Here is a 15,939-nt window from a genome sequence, read left to right as displayed (position 1 = left end):
GCCTGGTCCAGATTTCTCATGCGGCTCCATCATCCTGACACCCTGTGGTTTGGCACCTGAGTTTGCCCCTTTCACAAAGGCTGTGTTGTTGAGTGCCTAGGGCACCCTCACACCTGGAGCCCTGAGCCCCTCTTCCTGGGTTAGCCCTTCACTGCTCAGCCAGGGGCTGAGGGCACCAGAGGGATTTCCTGCCTATGTGCGCCAAGTGTGGCACCCACCTCCCCGCAGGCCTTGCCCCTGCTGGTCTCCTTTGGACCGGCCGTGGGTCCTCCCAGGCCTGGGCCCTACTCGCAATGTCGTTCCCCACGTTGGGAGAGTGCCTGGAGGGGTACGGGGGGAGCAGCGCCTGACCCTGGTGGAGGAGGTGTTGGGGGAGCGCTGCTGGGGAGGGCAGCCAGGCAGGGAGCCAGTGGGCCATGGCCGAGGAGACCTGGGGAGGAGACCTGGGATAGGCCCGGAGAGATGGCTGGGGTGTGGTCACTGAGTGCCTGGAAAGCCGTGTCCTGAGGCAGGGTGGGGCTGGAGGGGGTCTGATTATTATTATTACACAGACCTCTTTTTATTTAGACAAGTAGTATGTAAATATATCCTTCTCAAATTTTTTTCCAAAACTGGCAAATGAAGTTGCTTTGCTGTCCCAGCCCCCTCCTCCCTGCCCCCCCCCCCCCCCCCCCCGGCTTCACCTTGACTCAATTTGGATGAAGGCTTCTAGAACTTCTCAGTTAAACCATGTGTGTCTGTATCGACACCCACGTGTGGTGATACCTGGAGTTCTGCTCCACAGCCGTCCCCAACAGGTCTGGGCTCCGTTGGGTCGGCATGGCCCACCCACCTTCATCAGCACCATGGTTTTTCAGGGTCCTCTGGTTGCGTGCTGGGTGGTTGCCAAATTTTCACTATAATGAACCATGCTGAGAAGTATCCTTGGACTAGTCCTCCCTGTGGGTACACATGGGTGTTTATCCAGGAAAGGATACAATAGCAAGCGTTGCTGAGTGCTACAGTGTAACAGGCTCTCCGGAGGCTTTTCTGGCCGGAATAATTTAGTTCTTACAAACCCCTGGGGGAGCTCACTATGACTGTCTCCACTTCACAGATGGGGAAATGAGGCTCAGAGAAGTTAAATAATTTGCCCAAGGTCACACAGCTAGTAAGTAGAATTGCGGGCTCGTGTGTATGCATGTTCTTCAGAAAGCAAGTTTAATTTTAACGTCCTGGTTTAATAAGCAGACAGTACCGAGAGACTTAACGAGAAGCTGTTCCCTGCCCTTTTCTTCCGCTTTTTTTTCTTGCTTTTTTTTTTTTTTCTTCCTCCTGTTCAGCGCAGCTTGCAGAATCTTAGTTCCCTGACCAAGAATTGAACCCAGGCCCTCGGCAGTGAAAGCGCAGAGTCCTAACCACTGGACCCCCAGGGAATTCCCTCTGCCTTTTTTGAGCAGAGGCAAGAAGGGCGGTGTCAGGCATACACACCAAGTGGGCATGTGTGCACTGGGGTGCTGGGCTAGGGGGTGGGAGGCCAGTGTCTGAGGGGGGGACGTGAGGGCCGGGTGGAGGAGGCTGGAGTTGAGGTTCTCCTGCTCCAGGGTGGCAGAGGCCAGCTGGGGTCCCATGGGCTGTTCCTCGCCCCCCCCAGATGTGGAGCAGAGGAGAGATGAGGCGGTAGGGGCCAGGCTTGTGGTGAGACCACTGTCTCTCCTTTGCTTCCTAGAGGATCTCCATGCTGGCCTGGAGCAGAGACTGAGCTGGACTTCTGGAGCCTGGGTGAGTGACGGCTGGGCGCCACCTGGGGAAGGCAGGGGGGCTACAGCCACGCAGTGAAGGCGTCTGGTGTCCCTGAGGCTCTGGTCCGGTCGGGCCCGGTGTGCAAACGTCTGCCCAAACCCAGGTGCCCTAGCTGTGGGGGCCGCTGCCAGGCCCCCCAATTCTCTGATGGGGGGGCCAGGATTTGCTTGGGAGGGGTGGGCTCTGCTGCGAGGCTGGGGCGGTGTGTTTGGGCGCTGGCTGCAGTGCTGGAATCTGGAACGCTAGGGCTGGGAATTTGGGCTGGGGGAGGGGGCGCCTGGCCAGACGCCTTCCTGGCCAGCAGCAGGCTGGAGTCTGTGCGACTTCTTGGAAGTGCACCTCCGGGCTTCGGCCAGGAAGAGGCACCTGATGCCCCTGAGGAAATCCCCGCTGGCCCGGTGAGCAAGCGGAGGGTCCCAGGCTGCCTTCAAAACAGGAAGCGCCCGTTCCAGGAACGCCAGCCGCAGGAAGCTGCGCCGGGCACCTCCCGCAAGGACGGCCTGAGCGCTGCCTCTGGTCAGGTGGTTCACCCTTTGCTCCCGTGGGCCTGGCCAGGCAGGTCACCTGAGGCTTTGTTTGTCCCGAAGTGGAGGGAGCTGCTGCCTATCATTGTCACCCAAGTCCCTCCTGCCAGACTGTGTGACCTGGGCTCAGCGTGAGGGGCCCTTGGAACCCCTGGACTTGAGGCTCACTCTGCCCACCACCAAGAGGGGTCCTGGGCCAGGGAGCCCAGGTCTGGCCCTGGCCTGCTTGAGGGGGGGTGGGGCGGGGGCAGCAGCACAGTATCTGGGCCAGTGTTACTGTCAGCAGCAAGACCTGGTCCCGCTCCGTGACCACACACATGGCTTTCATAGAGCACTTCTGGTGTGCCAGCCCTGGGGGCCCCTGGGGCCAAGGACAGGGCTGGGCTTCTGCCCCAGGGGCTCAGTCAAGTGGACATCAGAGGGAGGCCAGAGCATTCTTTTTTTTTTTTTTTTGCGGTACGCGGGCCTCTCACTGCTGTGGCCTCTCCCGTTGCGGAGCACAGGCTCCGGACGCGCAGGCTCAGCGGCCATGGCTCACGGGCCCAGCCGCTCCGCGGCTTGTGGGATCCTCCTGGACCGGGGCACGAACCCGCGTCCCCTGCATCGGCAGGTGGACTCTCAACCACTGCGCCACCAGGGAAGCCCCAGAGCATTCTTTTTTATGCACTGTGACCCTTCCGTCTCCTGGGTCCTGTCACGTCTGTGAGCTACCAGGACTGAGGCAGGGCTCAGGGTCACAGCAGAGCTCTTTCAGAAGGGGGGGGCAGGAGTTTCCCCGCTTGGTCGGTTCTGGGTTCAAGTCCTAGGCGCGCTGCCGGCCGGCAGAGGGGCCTGGACACGGGTCCATCGGGGACCAGGGGGCCTGCTTCCATGGGTGGCCTGGGCTCGGGCGGCTCCAGCTCCGGCCGCGGCTCCGCCCCCGCCCGTCCGTCCGCACCCGCAGGTCCGCCCCCGCCCGCCCGCTCCCTCCCTGGGCTCCGGGAACATTCCATTCATTCCCCGCTTGCCGCGGCGGCCCGTGGCTGGAGCCGCAGCCGCCGCCAAAGCCGAGCGGGACCGGAGTCGCGGCGGGGACTCGGGTGAGCGGGGCCGGGGCGGGGTGGGTAGGGCCAGCCTGGGCTCGAGGCCGAGGGGCCTGGACGCCCCCCGCCTCCGCGGCGCCGGGGAGCGGACTTTGCGCCGCGGCGGGCGAGCCAGCGAGCGCGGGGGCGGGGCGGCAGGGAAGCTGGGGCGGCGGGGGAGGGGCGGCGGGGGGCGGGGCCCTGCAGCCTTGCCCTTCCCCGCCCCCGCTCCCCGGGCCCTGAGCGGAGGTACCAGAGGGTGCCTGAGCGCCCGGGGCCTCTCCTGGCGCGCCTGGTTCTGTGCAGTCCTGGCGTCGCGGGCGTCCCGGCTCCAGCCTGGGGATTTTCTGAACTGCACCCTCCTCTCCCCTAGACGGCCTCAGTTGCCCGCGGAGACGAGCGGAGTCTGCGGTGGTAGAGGCCCGCCTCCGCCCAGGATCTGCACAGTCTGCGCGCGGTCCTGTGAACTCTTCCTGTCTTTGACCAAAGGCACCATCTCCTCCCCGACCTGATCACCTCGTCTTGGTGCGGCCTGGGGTCACCCTGTCTCCTCATCCCACCGCCTTCTCTTAGGCCATTTTCAGCTCCTTCCCAGGTCCCTACTGCCTCCTGGACACTGTCAAGCCAGCAGCTCGTGCGGAGGCCTGTGGGTCCCCAGGGGCCCGGCAGGAACTGAGCACTCCAGAGCAACGGGCTTCAGTGCACAGCTGAGGGGCGCCTTCCCCAGCCTGTCAGTGCCCGGTGGTGATTCTGCGGTGCTTTGTCACTGGCTTTGTGACACTTGTTCTGGCTTTGTCACTGGGCTTTGTCCCTTGGTTGCTTCTTGGTTATGCTTCCTCCAGGGGCTTGAGGAATGTTGTGGAGACTCAGAACAGACGGATGCAGTGGGGGATAGAAAACAGCCACAGCCTGGCTGGGGGGCTTCCTAGTGGCTCGGGCAAAGAAGGGAGCTGGCTTGATGTGAGAAAAACAGGGTCCATCCTATTCCAGTCAGCACAGCTTTGCCCAAAGCCAGTGCCCCCAAAGAAACGTCTCCCCTGGCCATGGAGCAGAGCAGACAGCCTTCTGCCTTCCTGGAAGAGGAGGACTCAGGGCGAGGCAGGGCAGGCTGTCAAAGGGGGGGAAAAAGTAATTGTTTCTTGAGGGAATGAGCGCGTTTCCAGGGCGGTGGTGTTTGAGGGGGCCGTAGGGGGCGTGTCAGCTCCTCTGTAGAGGTGCAGCAGCCGTGGGGGGAGTCTGGGAGGCCACCGCCACCGGCCACCCTCTCACAATCTGTGCCTGAGCCCCTCATGACCCTCTGCCGTTGGGGTGAGTCTCCACTCGGCCACGTGGCATGGACAGCTGCCCTAAATGTCCTGCCGGGCACAGGCCCCCTCAGGGAAGGTTCCGGCGGGTCCAGGAGTGAGGGCTCACGCACAGATTGTGAGAGGGTGGCCGGTGGGGGTGGCAGCCAAGACCACTTTAGGGGATTCTGATCAGGGTCCCGAGGGCGGCGATCGTGCTGGACCACCCCAAGGTGGGAGGGGCCTCCATGCTGGTGACTCTGAGCCCACCCTTGGCCTTAGTAGCTCGCCCCCATACATCCAGAGACACGCACGGGCGCGCGCACATACGCAGGGCCGTGTGTGTGCTCGGATGGACACCCGCACCCTGATGTGGCCTGCCCCGGCCCTGCACGCAGCACCCCCCGCGGCCTCCGGGGTCCCCCCTCAGAGACCTGGTTCACCCCAGAACACCCTCCCAGGACCTGCGTCCGGCGTGCCTGCGTCTGAGGGTCTGCCCTGGGTGGGGCACAGGCAGGGCGGGTGGATTGCTGGGGCCCTCCTGCTGGTTCATCAGGGGAAGCGGGGTTGGAGGCCTAGAGGGCCTGGAAGGCTTGGTGAGAGGGTGGGGAGGCAGGCCCACCAGCGGCTCTGCTGCTGCCTGTCAGATTACACCGTGTGTGCCGAGAGTCAGGCATAGAACAGGTGTGTGGCCCACCTGTTTGCATGTTCAGGGCCTGTCGGTCAGCTTGGGTCTGTGCTCTGGACAGTGTGGAGCACCTGGGGCTCTTGGGGTCATGGGGTGCGAGGGTGGGCACATGAGTGAGTGTCTGGGAGACTTTCTGGAGGAGGTGCTCTTTTGCCTTGGAGGTGGGCCTGAAGGTGCTTTGGGAACCTGGGGGCAGAGAACAGGGTGCAGTCCTCTGGGGGCGGCTGCACCCAGGCCTGGAGCTGCAGTGCTGGTGGCCTGGCCCCTCAGCGGTTAGGTTACAGGTGTTCCTTCTTGAGGAGGGCTGGGAGATGATCTCCTTAGAGATGAGAGTGGGTGTGTCTGGCCAGATGGGTGGGAAGGCAGGGAAGGGATCGTGGGCTCGGGGCGGGCTGCGGGCTGGGCAGGGTCAGGCACCGGGGGCTTCCTGTGGGGTGGGGTGGGTCCTCCAGGCTGGGGCTCCCCTGACCCTCCTCCCTTCCCACAGGGTGCCAGGGGCAATGGCGCTGCAGCTCTGGACCCTGACCCTCCTGGGCCTGGCGGGCACAAGTGCAAGCCTGCGGTCCCGCAAGCTGGACTTCTTCCGCAGCGAAACAGAGCTGAACCACCTGGTGGTGGACGAGGTGTCGGGCGTGGTGTACGTGGGGGCGGTGAACGCGCTCTACCAGCTGAGTGCCGACCTGCAGCTGGAGCAGCGGGCGGCCACGGGCCCGGCCCTGGACAACAAGAAGTGCACGCCGCCCATCGAGGCAAGCCAGTGCCACGAGGCCGTGCAGACTGACAACGTCAACCAGCTCCTGCTGCTCGACCCCTCCCGGAACCGCCTCATCGAGTGCGGCAGCCTCTTCAAGGGCATTTGCGCCCTGCGTTCCCTGAGCAACATCTCCTCGCTCCTCTTCTACGAGGATGGCAGTGGCGAGAAGTCCTTCGTGGCCAGCAACGACGAGAGCGTGGCCACCGTGGGGCTGGTGAGCACGACGGGCCCAAGCGGCGAGCACGTGCTCTTTGTGGGCAAGGGCAACGGGCCCCACGACAACGGCATCATTGTGAGCACGCGCCTGCTGGACCGGACGGAGGGCAGGGAGGCCTTTGAGGCCTACACGGACCACGCCACCTACAAGGCCGGCTACCTGTCCACAAACACACAGCAGTTCGTGGCTGCCTTCGAGGACGGCCACTACGTCTTCTTCGTCTTCAACCAGCAGGACAAGCACCCGGCCCGGAACCGCACGCTGCTGGCGCGTATGTGCAAGTACGACCCGTTCTACTACTCCTACCTGGAGGTGGACCTGCGCTGCCTGGGCCCCGACGACACCCGGGTCCCCGCCTTCGGCACCTGCCTGGCGGCCTCCGTGGCCCGGCCAGGCGCCACTGGGGTGCTCTACACTGTCTTCAGCACAGATGGCCGGGGTGGCGGGGGGCCACGGGCGGGCCTCTGCCTGTTCCCACTGGACGAGGTCCACAGCAAGATGGAGACCAGCCGCGACGCCTGCTACACGGGCACCCGGGAGGCGGGCCGGGACACCTTCTACAAGCCCTTCCACGGCGAGATCCAGTGTGGTGGCCACGGGTCGGTATGTGGCCTCAGCACGTTCTCCCACGGGCTTAGACCACGCGCGTGTGGTTCTGCACGTGGCACTGCTTGCCGTGTCCACATCCCACATGCTTGTGAAGGCCGTGTGTGTGTGTGTGTGTGTGTGTGTGTGTGTGCGTGTACGTGTGTGTCCCTGCGGACAGGTGAGCGTGAGATGTAGGTGCCACTTCTCCCAGGTGTCAGCCATGCTGGGCATTGGGTTTTGGAGCAGTGAGCACGTGGGTAGGGGCCCTGCCTGCCTGGGCCGGTCCTGGGGGATGTGTGCAGGGCCGCGAGTGCTGGGAGTCGTGGTGGGGAGAGGCCTCGGGCGGGGGTCTGCACCCACCGTTGACGCCATGGTCCATAGGGTGCCAGTGAGAGTTTCCCGTGTGGCTCAGAGCACCTGCCCTACCCGCTGGGCAGCCGAGACGGACTCTCAGCCGTAGCCGTGCTGCACCGTGGAGGCCTGAACCTGACAGCTGTGACAGTGACGACCGAGAATGGCCACACCATCGCCTTCCTGGGCACCTCGGACGGCCGGGTCCTCAAGGTGAGGCCCAGGGCTGGGGCAGGGTGGTTTCCGGAGGGGTCCTCAGTGCACGAGGCCCCCTGCCCTCACCGTGCACCTGCCCTCGTGCCCACAGGTGTACCTCGCTCCAGATGGCAGCTCCGCGGAGTATGGCTCTGTCCTTGTGGAGATCAACAAGAGGATCAAGAAGGACCTGGTGCTGGCCGCAGACCTGGCCAGTCTGTACGCCATGACCCAGGACAAGGTTGGCCTGTGGAGCCTGGGAGGAGGGGCCTTGGTGGTCCAGCCCCTAGAGACGCGCAGAGCATGCTGGGAGGGGCCCAACTGTCACCCCCTGGGCCCTGACAGTGTCTCTCAAGCACCTTTCCCGTCTTTGAGACCGTTTCTCGCTGTTCTGTGTCTGCGGCCCGGCCTTGGGCCCCTCCTGACCAGAGGATCAGTGCTCTGAGTGGGCCTTCCCCAAGTGCAAACAGGGAGGCGCGGGGCCCCAGGCAGCTTCCGTGAGCTCAGACGGTGGGGGACGTGGGCCCTGCGCCACCCGACCCTGGGTCAGGTCCAGCCTCCTGGCCGGGTCCCACAGAACCTGGCCAGCAGCTGCTGCCTGGAGCCCTCACTGCCCAGCCTTGAGTCGTGTTGAGGCTTCTAAGCCTTAGCGGTAAAGGTGGGATCAAGCTGGTGGTCCCAGGAAAGTCTGGCGTCTGAGCGAGGTCCTTCGTGGCTGCTGGCCCGACACCTGCGGCGGCCGTAGTCCCGCTCACCGCCCCGGTGCCCCCAGGTGTTCCGGCTCCCCGTGCAGGAGTGTGAGAGCTTTTCCACCTGCGCCCAGTGCCGCAGCTCACAGGACCCCTACTGCGGCTGGTGTGTCGTCGAGGGACGGTGAGCATCCGGGAGTCTGGGGTGCTCGGCCCAGCCTGGGTCCGGGGGTGCCGCCCCACCCTGAGGGCTCACGGGTGCCCCCTGCCCCCGCAGATGCACCAGGAGGGCTGAGTGCCCGCGGGCCGAAGAGAGTGGCCACTGGCTGTGGAGCCGCAGTGAGGCCTGCGTGGCCGTCACCGAGACCCAGCCGCAGAACATGAGCCGCCGGGCGCAGGGAGAGGTGTGCGGTGGGGGTGGAGGCAGGGGCGCTGCTGGCCGGGCGCAGGGAGAGGTGTGCGGTGGGGGTGGAGGCAGGGGCGCTGCTGGCCTGGGGCTGTGGGGATGGCAGGAGACCCGCGTAGTATCTCGCTCCTGGCCTGGACGGCGGTGCTGAGCCTGGGGACAGGGACCCCATCCTTTGTTGGGTCCCCTGGCCCCTTTGACCCGAGGGGCTTCTGAGAATCCAGGGCAGACCCAGGCTCTGTCCCAGGAGTGGCTTAGGTGACCACAGAGGGGCCCATTCAGATGAAATGGAGCCAGGTTCTAGAGGGTTCTCCAGGGGGCAGGTGTACACATACAGGAAGGCAGCCGGAGAATGGCCAGAGGACTGGGGCTCAGGGCGGGGGCGGGAGGTTGCCTGCACCCTGAGGCTGGGCAGAGGAGTCCTGCTATGAGCTGAGTGGCCCTTCCGCAGGTGCACCTGACCGTCAGTCCCCTCCCGGCCCTGAGCGAGGAGGACAAGCTGCTGTGCCTCTTCGGTGAATCACCGCCACACGTGGCGAGCATGCAGGGGGGCGCCGTGGTCTGCAACTCCCCGAGCAGCATCCCCAGCACGCCGCCTGGCCAGGGTGAGGCCCCACCCGAGCCTGTCCCCTGAGCATTTGGGGCAGCGGAGGACGGCTCACTGGTGAAGGTGGGGGCCACGCGGTGACATGGCTGGGACCTGGCAGGCGCTCTGCCCCAGACGCCCAGGAACCACGGCCCTCGGTGCCTGCAGGGACAGAGCGAGGGCCCAGCAGCGCAGAGCCCTGGGGAGCGACACACGAGCCGAGATCTGATAGCGGCGGCGGGTCCTGCTGAGCCCTGCGGGGCCCCACTCAGACCAGGGTCTCCACATGCGGCCTCCCGTTCTCTGCTGGGTCGCCTGTGGGGAGCTCTAATGGAAGGAGGAGTTGGGGCCGGGGGGGCCCAGTTCCGGCTTCCTGTTCCCCCCAGCCCAAGCCCGCCTCCCCCTGTGGCCCCGCCTGACGCTGGCCCCATCTGCTGTCCACAGATCACGTGGTTGTGACCATCCAGCTTCTCTTCAAACGCGGCAACGTCTTCCTGACCTCCCACCTGTACCCCTTCTACGACTGCCGAGTAGCCATGAGCCTGGAGGAGAACCTGCCGTGAGTGCCCCTGCCTGTCCCTCCCAGCCCCCGCTGCGGACCCCACACTTCTCACCACCCTCTCCTCCAGGTGCATCTCCTGTGCCAGCAACCGCTGGACCTGCCAGTGGGACCTGCGCTACCACGAGTGTCGGGAGGCCTCGCCCAACCCTGAGGACGGCATCGTCCGTGCCCACATGGTGAGGGGCCGTGAGGGCACGTGGGCCAGGCTGCTCGGCCGACGCCAGCAGCACCTGACCAGCCCTGCCCCCCCAGGAGGACGACTGCCCCCAGTTCTTGAACCCCAGGCCGCTGGTCATTCCCATGAACCACGAGACGGCGGTGACCTTCCAGGGCAAGAACCTGGACACGGTGAAGGTGCGGGGGGCTTGTGGGGCCCTGGCTAACCAGTGAGGCCAGGCCTGGGGGTCCCAGCAGGGGCCGTGATGGCTGGTGGGGAGGCACAGGCTTGTTCAGAGCCGTCCTCCTGCAGACCAGAAGCTAAGCGCCGGGGCCCATCCAGCCTTCTGCGGCTCAGGGCCCAGCACGTGAGGGAGGCAGAGGGGTCAGAGGGTGGACGTGGGGACATCTGGACGGGCCTCGAGGGTTTAGGGCGTGCAGGGGCTGGGCAGCCAAGTGCCACTCAGGAGGGAGCAGGGCGGTGAGTCTGGGTGTTGACCGTGGCGGGGCCTGTCTGTGAGCGGCTGGATGTCAGTCGGGATGGGGGTGCCCAAGCTGGCCCGGGAGCTGTGTGGGGCACGGCAGGCCCCGGGGCCCAGGGCGGGCATGTGGGACGCGCTGGCCTGCCTCGGGTATCCTGACTGGCCTGTCTGGCAGAGCTCCTCCCTGCGCGTGGGCAGTGACCTGCTCAAGTTTGAGGAGCCAGTCAGCACACAGGAGCAAGGAACCTTCTCCTTTCGGACCCCGAAGGTACGCCTCCCGGGGTGGGTGGGCCAGGCTGGTGGGCCCCGAGGGCTGGCCCTGCGGGGGCTGCCCAGTTACCTCCGGGGCTCGAGGGGTGGGGCGGGGGCAGGCTCACCAGCTGCCCTTCTGGGGAAGCGGGGCCGGCAGGCAGGTGTGGCCTCAGAGCATCCCTGGGCCTCCCGTCTCCCTGGAATCCAAGTCATCCTCAGTCTCTGAGCCTCCAGCTTCTAGCCACCTGGAGGCCTCCCCTTGCTGCCTGTCAGCTGTGAGGGGACACACGGTGGTCACTCTCGGGGGCTCGGGTGGGAGGCGGGGGTGCAGCGTGTCCCTGTGTGCCCCCAGCTCTCCCACGATGCCAACGAGACGCTGCCCCTGCATCTGTATGTCAAGTCCTACGGCAAGAATATTGACAGCCGGCTCCAAGGTGGGTGGGGTGGGCAGCTGGGCTGGTGGGCGGGCAAGGGCAGCAAGGTGGCCCTGCTGACGGCCAGCTTCTCCCTCCGCAGTGACCCTCTACAACTGCTCCTTCGGCCGCAGCGACTGCAGCCTGTGCCTGGCCGCTGACCCTGTCTACAGGTGTGTGTGGTGCAGCGGGCAGAACAGGTGTGTGTACGCGGCCCTGTGTGGTAACGCCACCTCCGAGTGCCCACCGCCCGTCATCACCAGGGTAAGCCCCCTTACCCCTGACCTCCCTGGCAGGAGGGACTCCAGCCCGGCCCGGGACCAGCTGCGCAGCCTGGCCTGCCCCAGCCACCAGGTCAGCCGGGCTCTGCCAATTTCAGATCCAGCCTGAGACCGGTCCGCTCGGCGGAGGCATTCGCGTCACCATCCTTGGGTCAAATCTGGGGGTCAGAGCAGACGACGTGAAGAGGGTCACCGTGGCTGGCCGGAACTGTGCCTTTGAGCCAGAACGCTACTCCGTGTCCACCCGGTGAGTGGGCAACCTGGGCCCTCCGAGCTGGGCCAGGCCCTACCCTGGGGGGCCGGGGGACTGGGGGATGGAGAGGAAGGACACGGTGCAGGTATGCATGGGTGCCCAGGGCTTGCACACACACAGTGTGCCCACCTGCCTGCCACCCATGCAGGATCGTGTGCACCATCGAGGCTGCAGAGGCGCCCTTCACGGGGGGCGTCGAGGTGGACATCAGCGGGAAGCTCGGCCGTTCGCCTCCCCATGTCCAATTCACCTATCAGGTAAGCGCCCGGCAGGTGGCTCTTGCAGGTCAGGACAAATGTGGGTGGGGTCTGGGGGGCCATGCGCTGACTCGGGGTGAGGCGAGGCTGTGCCCCTGCCTCTTTCTGACAACGGTCATGGCCCAGTCGAGGCCCGGGAGGGAGGGCCGCAGCCCTGCCGCCCCAGCCCTGAGTCAAATGTCCCTGCTTTTCTCTTCTAGCAGCCCCAGCCCCTCAGTGTGGAGCCAAAGCAGGGACCACAGGCGGGCGGCACCATGTTGACCATCAATGGTACCCACCTGGACACAGGCTCTGAGGAAGACATGCGGGTGACCCTCAATGACATCCCTTGTAAAGTGTGGGTGTCACCCACAGGCCGCCAAATCCTGGTCTGCCCTGGTCCTGGGGACAGGGTGAGGGCCCTCTGGCCGTGACCCTGTGTCTATCCTGGAGGGGGGCAGTGGAACCAACCAGACCCACTGACCCACTGGCCTGGGGCTGCGGGCGGTCCCAGGGTGAGGCTGGCATTGACTGGCGATCCCCACCCCCAGGACGCAGTTTGGGGCACAGCTTCAGTGTGTCACCGGCCCCCAGGCGGCTCCGGGAGAGCTGCCCCTAAAGATTTACTATGGGGGCTCCGAAGTGCCCAGCCCTGGCGTCACCTTCACCTACCGTGAGAACCCAGTCCTGCGGGCCTTCGAGCCGCTGCGAAGCTTTGTCAGGTGAGACCTCTTCCCCCCCCGTGGCAGGTGCCCCCCACTCCCACACTGCTGGCCACACCCACCCCATCTAGCTATTTCCCAGGTGCCCTCTTCTCACTGGGCTTGTGAGGATATGGCAGAGCTGGTCTGGGTGACAGGAGGAGGCCTCCAAAAATCCCCACTGTACCCCCAGGTCGGGCAGGCCCGACATCCCGCCTCCACCTCCCCCCGCCACCCAGCCCAGCCCTGCTTCTGACAGTCCAGGGTGGCGGTGCTCAGTCACGTGCTCTGAGCACACACACCCCACCCCACCCCCCGCCCCTGCCGTTGCAGCAGGTCTGGGCTTGCACACACCTTGCACACACCTGCAAGGGTATCCAAAAGCAGGGTGGGGGCGGGGACACAGCCTTGCAGGCCACCTGCTCTGGAGCTGGCTGGGCACCTCCCTTGCCCAGGTGTGCCACTCAGGCACCATCCCCCTCCCTGCCCCCCAGTGGTGGCCGGAGCATCAACGTCACAGGACAGGGCTTCAGCCTGATCCAGAAATTCGCCATGGTGGTCATAGCCGAGCCCCTGCAGTCCTGGAGGCGGCGGCGGGAGGCCGGAGTCCTGCAGCCCGTGACGGTCAGTCGGCGCCCGCTGCTGGGGACACGCCAGGGCAGGATGCAGCCTGTGCCAAGTGGCCTAACGGTCCTGCCTCGGCTCTTAGGTCGTGGGCAGGGAGTACGTGTTCTGCAGTGACTCCAAGGTCGTGTTCTTGTCCCCGGCCGTCCCCGAGGAGCCCGAGGCCTACAACCTCACAGCGCTCATTCAGATGGATGGGCACCAAGCCCTGCTCAGGACTGAGGCTGGTGCCTTTGAGTACGTCGCCGACCCCACCTTCGAGAACTTCACAGGGGGCGTCAAGAAGCAGGTCAACAAGCTCATTCACGCGCGGGTGAGGACCAGTGCAGCCCCGGGGTCAGGTCCTGAGCGGGTGCGTGTAGGGGAGCAGCCCAAGGTCTGGGCTGAGCTGGTCGGGGCATCCCTGAACCCCTCCTGGGCACTGTGGCCCCATCCCCCGCCCCCCAGGGCACCAATCTGAACAAGGCGATGACGATTCACGAGGCCGAGGCCTTCGTGGGTGCCGAGCGGTGCGTCATGAAGACACTGACGGAGACCGATCTGTACTGTGAGCCCCCAGAGGTGCAGCCCCCTCCCAAGCGGCGGCAGAAGCGGGACACGACCCACAACCTGCCTGAGTTCATTGTGCGTGTAGGGTGGGGGCAGGGAGGGGACAGGGCACCGGGCTCTCGTGGTCTCGGCCACACACCTGTCCTTGCTGACTCCGCCTCTCCACGCAGGTGAAGTTTGGCTCCCGGGAGTGGGTGCTGGGCCGCGTGGAGTATGACACGCGTGTGAGTGACGTGCCGCTCAGCCTCATCCTGCCGCTGGTCATCGTGCCCATGGTGGCCGTCATCGCCGTGTCTGTCTACTGCTACTGGTGAGCCTCTCCCCCGGCAGCCTCAGCCCCTTGGCCACACCCACCGGCCAGCACAATCCAGGCCAGGTCCCAGGAGCTTCCCTGTGCCCCCAGGAGGAAGAGCCAACAGGCAGAGCGCGAGTACGAGAAGATCAAGTCCCAGCTGGAGGGCTTGGAGGAGAGCGTGCGTGACCGCTGCAAGAAGGAGTTCACAGGTCGGGGCGCCCTGCAGGTCCCGGGGGAGGAAGGCTCGGAAGAGGCTGCATTGGGAGGGACGGAGGAGGGGGGCTGCCGGCGGGCGGATGCCTCACCACGACCTCCCTGCAGACCTGATGATTGAGATGGAGGACCAGACCAACGACGTGCACGAGGCAGGCATCCCCGTGCTGGACTACAAGACCTACACCGACCGCGTCTTCTTCCTGCCCTCCAAGGACGGCGACAAGGACGTGATGATCACGGGCAAACTGGACATCCCTGAGTCACGGCGGCCCTTGGTGGAGCAGGCGCTCTACCAGTTCTCCAACCTGCTCAACAGCAAGTGCTTCCTCATCAACGTGAGCGGGGCGGGGCCTCTGGGGCGTGGGGCGGGGCCGTGAGGGGCGGGGCCTCTGGAGCGAGGGGGCGGGGCGGGGCGGGGCTCTGACCGGCCTCCCCCACAGTTCATCCACACCTTGGAGAACCAGCGGGAGTTCTCGGCCCGCGCCAAGGTCTACTTTGCGTCGCTGCTGACGGTGGCGCTGCACGGGAAGCTGGAGTACTACACGGACATCATGCGCACGCTCTTCCTGGAGCTCATGGAGCAGTATGTGGTGGCCAAGAACCCCAAGCTGATGCTGCGCAGGTGTGTGGGGAAGGGCAGAGGCCGCGGTGGGGGGTGTTAGGGGGTGGCAGTGGGGCAGCACAGGCTTGTCCAGGCACCTGGTTTGCCAGCAAGTACAGCCAGTGCCAGTGAGTAGGGCAGAGGGATGGCGGGGGGGCATCGCTGCTGGCAGGTGGTCTGTGCTGGCCACTTATCTTCCCCCTTCTCATCAGCCCTTTGTAGGATGGGGTGGAAGACGAAAGGCCCACCCTGAGGGGGCTGGGAGATTGGTCACTGCAGGCAGTAAATGTACAGACTGAAGGAGACTCTGGCCTGGACAGAGGCTGGGCTGCTCTGAGGGTGGTCTGGGTACTTGGAAGAGCCAGCTGATCCTAGGGGCACTAAAGGGCCCCTCAACACAAGGCCTTTCTGCATCTCCAGGTCTGAGACAGTGGTGGAGAGGATGCTGTCTAATTGGATGTCCATCTGCCTGTACCAGTATCTCAAGGTGGGCTCCACACAGCCCTGCCAGGGGGTGGGGAGGGACGAGGTGGTGCTGTACCCCCCGAATGTCCACCTCCCTGCGGCCCAGCTCCACCTGGACGGGTTTGCTTCCCACCCTGGCACGATCAGTCCCACCGTGGCTCAGCCACCCCGTGTTGCTGTAGGACAGCGCAGGGGAGCCGCTGTACAAGCTCTTCAAGGCCATCAAGCATCAGGTGGAGAAGGGGCCGGTGGATGCTGTGCAGAAGAAAGCCAAATACACCCTCAACGACACAGGGCTGCTGGGGGACGACGTGGAGTATGCACCCCTGGTGAGCCCCTGGGGCTGGGCGGGCTGCTGGGAGACCTCAGGGGCCGGGTTCCAGGCCAGCCTCAGGACCAGAAGCTGATGCCACTCGCCTCCTTCGTGGACTTGCATTAGAACCCATTCCCCGTGCTGGGCCCACCCGTGTTCAGGGAGGGGCCTGGGTCATGGGTCTCCAGCAGGCTCGTGGGTCACTGGAGAGAGGCTCTAAGTGTCATGACCCCAAGCCAGCTGCCTCCTGGGTGCCCGGGCCTGCTGCAGGCATTTGAGGGGCCCGGGCACACCAAGTGAGTGGTGGTAAACTCGTGTGGAGGTGGTACGTGGTGTGTGCCCCCGTGACGCCTGTGTGTTGTGTGATACCTAGAAGTGAGCAGTCCTCTGCCCTCTGTCCTGCTGAGCCATGGCAC

At 65.2% G+C, this 15,939-nt stretch overlaps 1 protein-coding gene across 13 annotated transcripts in view; it reads left to right on the top strand.

Moving 5' to 3' along the window:
• Window positions 1–15,939, top strand: part of PLXNB2 (plexin B2) — a 29,524-nt gene that overhangs the window by 9,917 nt on the left and 3,668 nt on the right. For 4 of the 13 annotated variants that reach the window (XM_082850234.1, XM_082850235.1, XM_082850233.1 and 1 more), the window contains exons 2-28: window positions 1,709–1,761; window positions 3,741–3,892; window positions 5,826–6,912; window positions 7,279–7,461; window positions 7,556–7,684; window positions 8,216–8,316; window positions 8,410–8,536; window positions 8,990–9,143; window positions 9,569–9,683; window positions 9,754–9,862; window positions 9,939–10,040; window positions 10,500–10,592; window positions 10,929–11,010; window positions 11,093–11,253; window positions 11,369–11,517; window positions 11,672–11,780; window positions 11,981–12,117; window positions 12,311–12,481; window positions 12,955–13,084; window positions 13,170–13,397; window positions 13,532–13,708; window positions 13,804–13,943; window positions 14,037–14,137; window positions 14,250–14,479; window positions 14,585–14,766; window positions 15,166–15,232; window positions 15,393–15,539. In XM_082850234.1, coding sequence (XP_082706360.1) covers window positions 5,839–6,912; window positions 7,279–7,461; window positions 7,556–7,684; window positions 8,216–8,316; window positions 8,410–8,536; window positions 8,990–9,143; window positions 9,569–9,683; window positions 9,754–9,862; window positions 9,939–10,040; window positions 10,500–10,592; window positions 10,929–11,010; window positions 11,093–11,253; window positions 11,369–11,517; window positions 11,672–11,780; window positions 11,981–12,117; window positions 12,311–12,481; window positions 12,955–13,084; window positions 13,170–13,397; window positions 13,532–13,708; window positions 13,804–13,943; window positions 14,037–14,137; window positions 14,250–14,479; window positions 14,585–14,766; window positions 15,166–15,232; window positions 15,393–15,539 — 4,398 coding nt within the window. In that variant the 5' untranslated portion in view covers window positions 1,709–1,761; window positions 3,741–3,892; window positions 5,826–5,838. Of the gene's footprint in view, window positions 1–1,096; window positions 1,151–1,708; window positions 1,762–2,756; window positions 3,386–3,740; window positions 3,893–5,825; window positions 6,913–7,278; window positions 7,462–7,555; window positions 7,685–8,215; window positions 8,317–8,409; window positions 8,537–8,989; window positions 9,144–9,568; window positions 9,684–9,753; window positions 9,863–9,938; window positions 10,041–10,499; window positions 10,593–10,928; window positions 11,011–11,092; window positions 11,254–11,368; window positions 11,518–11,671; window positions 11,781–11,980; window positions 12,118–12,310; window positions 12,482–12,954; window positions 13,085–13,169; window positions 13,398–13,531; window positions 13,709–13,803; window positions 13,944–14,036; window positions 14,138–14,249; window positions 14,480–14,584; window positions 14,767–15,165; window positions 15,233–15,392; window positions 15,540–15,939 lie in introns of those variants that run through there. The other 9 variants (XM_082850230.1, XM_082850229.1, XM_082850231.1 and 6 more) reach the window with 5 other exon arrangements.

This window comes from Leucopleurus acutus, assembly GCF_964270905.1.
Source record: "Leucopleurus acutus genome assembly, chromosome: 11".
NCBI lineage: Eukaryota > Metazoa > Chordata > Mammalia > Artiodactyla > Delphinidae > Leucopleurus > Leucopleurus acutus.
This window is presented reverse-complemented; position numbering and strand designations above follow the sequence as displayed.